Source organism: Frankliniella occidentalis, unplaced genomic scaffold (genome assembly GCF_000697945.3).
Source record: "Frankliniella occidentalis isolate FOCC.00 unplaced genomic scaffold, Focc_3.1 Scaffold72, whole genome shotgun sequence".
NCBI classification, from domain to species: Eukaryota; Metazoa; Arthropoda; class Insecta; order Thysanoptera; family Thripidae; genus Frankliniella; species Frankliniella occidentalis.
The window spans coordinates 568,965-572,099 of record NW_026267202.1 but is presented as its reverse complement, the minus strand read 5'-3'; the positions used below and the strand labels follow the sequence as shown (position 1 = coordinate 572,099).

At 50.4% G+C, this 3,135-nt stretch overlaps 1 protein-coding gene across 1 annotated transcript in view; it reads left to right on the top strand.

Moving 5' to 3' along the window:
- The window catches only part of LOC113210414 (arrestin domain-containing protein 2-like), a 56,570-nt gene that overhangs the window by 38,364 nt on the left and 15,071 nt on the right, over positions 1-3,135 (top strand). Inside the window, exon 2 of the mRNA XM_052268600.1 lies at positions 1,550-1,672. Within this exon, the coding sequence (XP_052124560.1) occupies positions 1,550-1,672 (123 nt within the window). The remainder of the gene's footprint in view (positions 1-1,549; positions 1,673-3,135) is intronic.

Genomic DNA, 3,135 nt, shown 5'->3' with positions numbered 1-3,135 from the left:
ACACAGAATCCTCACGACACAGAAAATGCTATTCTGTGTGGTGATTTTCTGTGTCGTGAGGATTCTGTGTGATGAATACACCCCCAAAAAAGCAAAGATTCAAAGAGGTTGAGCAGGTTGAAAATTATTTGGAGCAAAGTAAAGGGAACGTTTTGAAACACGTTTGCGTCTTGCTCCTTTGACCTTTTCCTCCTATTTTCGTGGGTTAACATGGTATATTAGAGTTTGAGGCTGAGAGTACGGCTCTGGCGCCCTGCTCGACCTCCTTTACCCCCTTCCGTATGGTATAAGCGCGCGCTGCCTAGTCCCTCTCCTCTTTTCCCCTCACGTCCCAATCGCTCACCAGACAGGGTTTGCGACGGTCTCTTTAAAATAACGCCCATTACCATGCCATAAAGTCGCTGCGACAGGAAGGGATGGGATAATAAGGGAAGAGCAGAGCGCATGTGAGAAGAAAGGAGGGAGGGGAGAAGAACAAATAAGATGCGAATCACATGTCACTTGCCTGTTTCATGGTTGTAATTTTGTTAACTTGTCAAAAACAGATGTTGCTTTAGTTAAAATGGCATCAACTTATTTCGATTAATCTATACATAGGATCGCTCATCCTCATATTTCATGACAAAAGAGGAGCTGATGAAAAGATGAAAGAATAAAACCAATATCACGCTTGCGCAATCAGGTTCTTTCGTTGTGTTTTTTAACCTTCCGAGCCGACCCAAACTCCTGGGGAATCGAATCAAACGTTTAGGAGTGATCGGATCGGGGGTGGAAAGCGGACGGACAAGCCGGCGGATGGGGCGGACGGAAGAAAGGACGAGTGGTGCGCGGGGCGGGCGGGGAGGGACAGTGGAGAGGTGCAGGGCGCGCGGGGAGGGGTGCGGTGATTTCGAGTGGAATCGGCCGAGCAAAGCCCCGGGGCACGGAGCTCCCTGCCGAGCAGGCACGCCCGCAGGACAGGTGGGTGTTGTGGGAGAAGGGCCTCGCCCAGCCTCGTCCAGCCTCGCCCAGCCTCGCCCAGCCTCGCCCAGCCTCGCCCAGCCTCACCCGGCCTCGCCTATCTTCCCCCATATCGTGCCGCGTCAGAAGAGAGAGAGAGTGAGAGAGAGAGAGTGAGAGAGAGAGAGAGAGAGAGAGAGAGAGAGAGAGAGAAGCAGGCAAAGTGGGTCCCTTGTTGTTGGCTCGCTCGCTCTCGCTCAGCCCTCGGGCCCCGGAGCGCTGCTGCTGGTTACGGTGCCACGTGGGAATGTGAAAGTTGTCGGTGCTGGAGAGAAGCGCTGGGTATTCAAAAAGAAAAAGAGAGAGAGAGACATTTAAAAGGAGACGGAATGCGCGCGAACACGGCGGTGGCGTTGGGGGAGCGAGCGGGACTCAGAGGAGACGGCCGGCTAATTGGACGAGGCGAGAATTATTATTGGCTCGGTGGAATGTAATTCTGAATGAAAACTGTCTTACTGCCGCTGCTACTGTCCCAAAGTCGGCGGCGCTCGAAAGTTTCTTTTCGGTTTGATTAATAATTACCCTTTCTTTTCTCCCGTTTTTATTGCAGCGGTCCGCGTCGTCCTGAGGGGGAAGGCCCATGCAGAGTGGAAGGTGGTCCTCAGCGGGGACCGAAGGACCGTCAAGGACGACCAGTACTTCATCGACGACCGGGCCATCATCTGGGGATCAGGTGAGCGAGTCGTAAAAGCGGAAAGTCGATAGAGGTGCTAAAAATGTTCGACGAGATTAAAGAGCGGGTCGTCAAAAAAAGACAAAGAAAGGCCAAGAAAGGGGGGAAGAGAGGTATGAAAACAGATTGAGAAGTAAGCCATGTGGAGTACCTTGGGGGTAGGCAATACAGCCGCACCGAAGTCAGCGAGCTGCCTACCCTTGGATTCACAGGGGCTCTTCCTCCTCTTGGATTCACAAATTCACAGGGGCACTTCCTTCTCTTGGATTCACAGGGCGGCTCTTATTCCTTCTCTTGGATTCACAGGGGCTCTTTCTTCTCTTAGGTTCACATGGGGCTCTTCCCTCTTCCTCTCTTTCTCTCTCTCTCTGCCCCTTACTCTGACTCCCCCCGCCCTTTGTGTCCCGACTGGCTCTCCGTGCGGCCCCGTCGGACGCTGGGGGAGACTGCCTCCTCCCCGGCTCTCAGACCTGCAAACAGCCTCACAAAGTGATGACATGGCGTTTCAACATGCCAGTTTTGCAGGCCGTTGCGCTTTTGAATGTCGGTATGAGAGTGCGTGGCGCAGCGCGCTGGGGCAAGTGTCCCCGTCCCCCCTGCCTTTCATCCTCTTGGACCATCTCTTTTGCGCCGTCGCTGTTAAAGTCCTGAAAAGCATTGCTTTGCAGGAATTGCGAATAAGGATTAAGATCCTTTTGTAACTAAGAAGCATTTACTTTGTAATCACAAAGAGATGTTTTGCAATTGCGGAGCAATGCCAGAAATGCTTAACAAGCTACAAAGCATCGATTTGTAATCGCAAAGTAAATCCTTCGCAATTCTGCATGGTATTGCTTTGCAGGAATTTAACAGTTATCTGTCTCCTTTCCGTATTTCATACTCCATCTCTCATTCTTTTCTCTTCCTCTTCTTATTGCGTTTTTTTTTTTTTTTCAATTTTCATGATTTTTTCCCCAGTATCACTTTCCCCCCTCATTTTCTTTATTCTCTCTTTCTTCCGCCTGCTTGTGAGATGTGCCCGCGGTTGGGTATGCGCGGCCTGGCCTGCTCCCGACCGCCACGCCACCCGCCTCGCTCGGCCCCAGGAAATGCCATAAGCTTTGTTCCTCCCGGGTCGCGCGGCTTGTACCAAAGTTGTTGTCTTGTTTTTTTTTTTGTTTTTTTTCGGAAACGTCTGTTTTCTTTTTCTTTTGTTTTTCATTTTACGAAAGAAGCACCGTGCTACAGGAGGACTCAGTTTTTTTATATATATGTGGGTGCGTATTTGGGCATTATAACTAATTGTCCTATAAGTTAAAAATCCCACCAAGAAAGCTCACGCTCCCGATTTTCCTTTACTTACTCTCCCCCCTCTTTTTGCGGACCACGGCCACGTTATCTTGTCCGGGAGTGTGAATAGAGAATTTATTGGCACGATATTGTAAAAGCGAGAGGCGCGGTTGAAAAAATAAAAGGGAAAAATG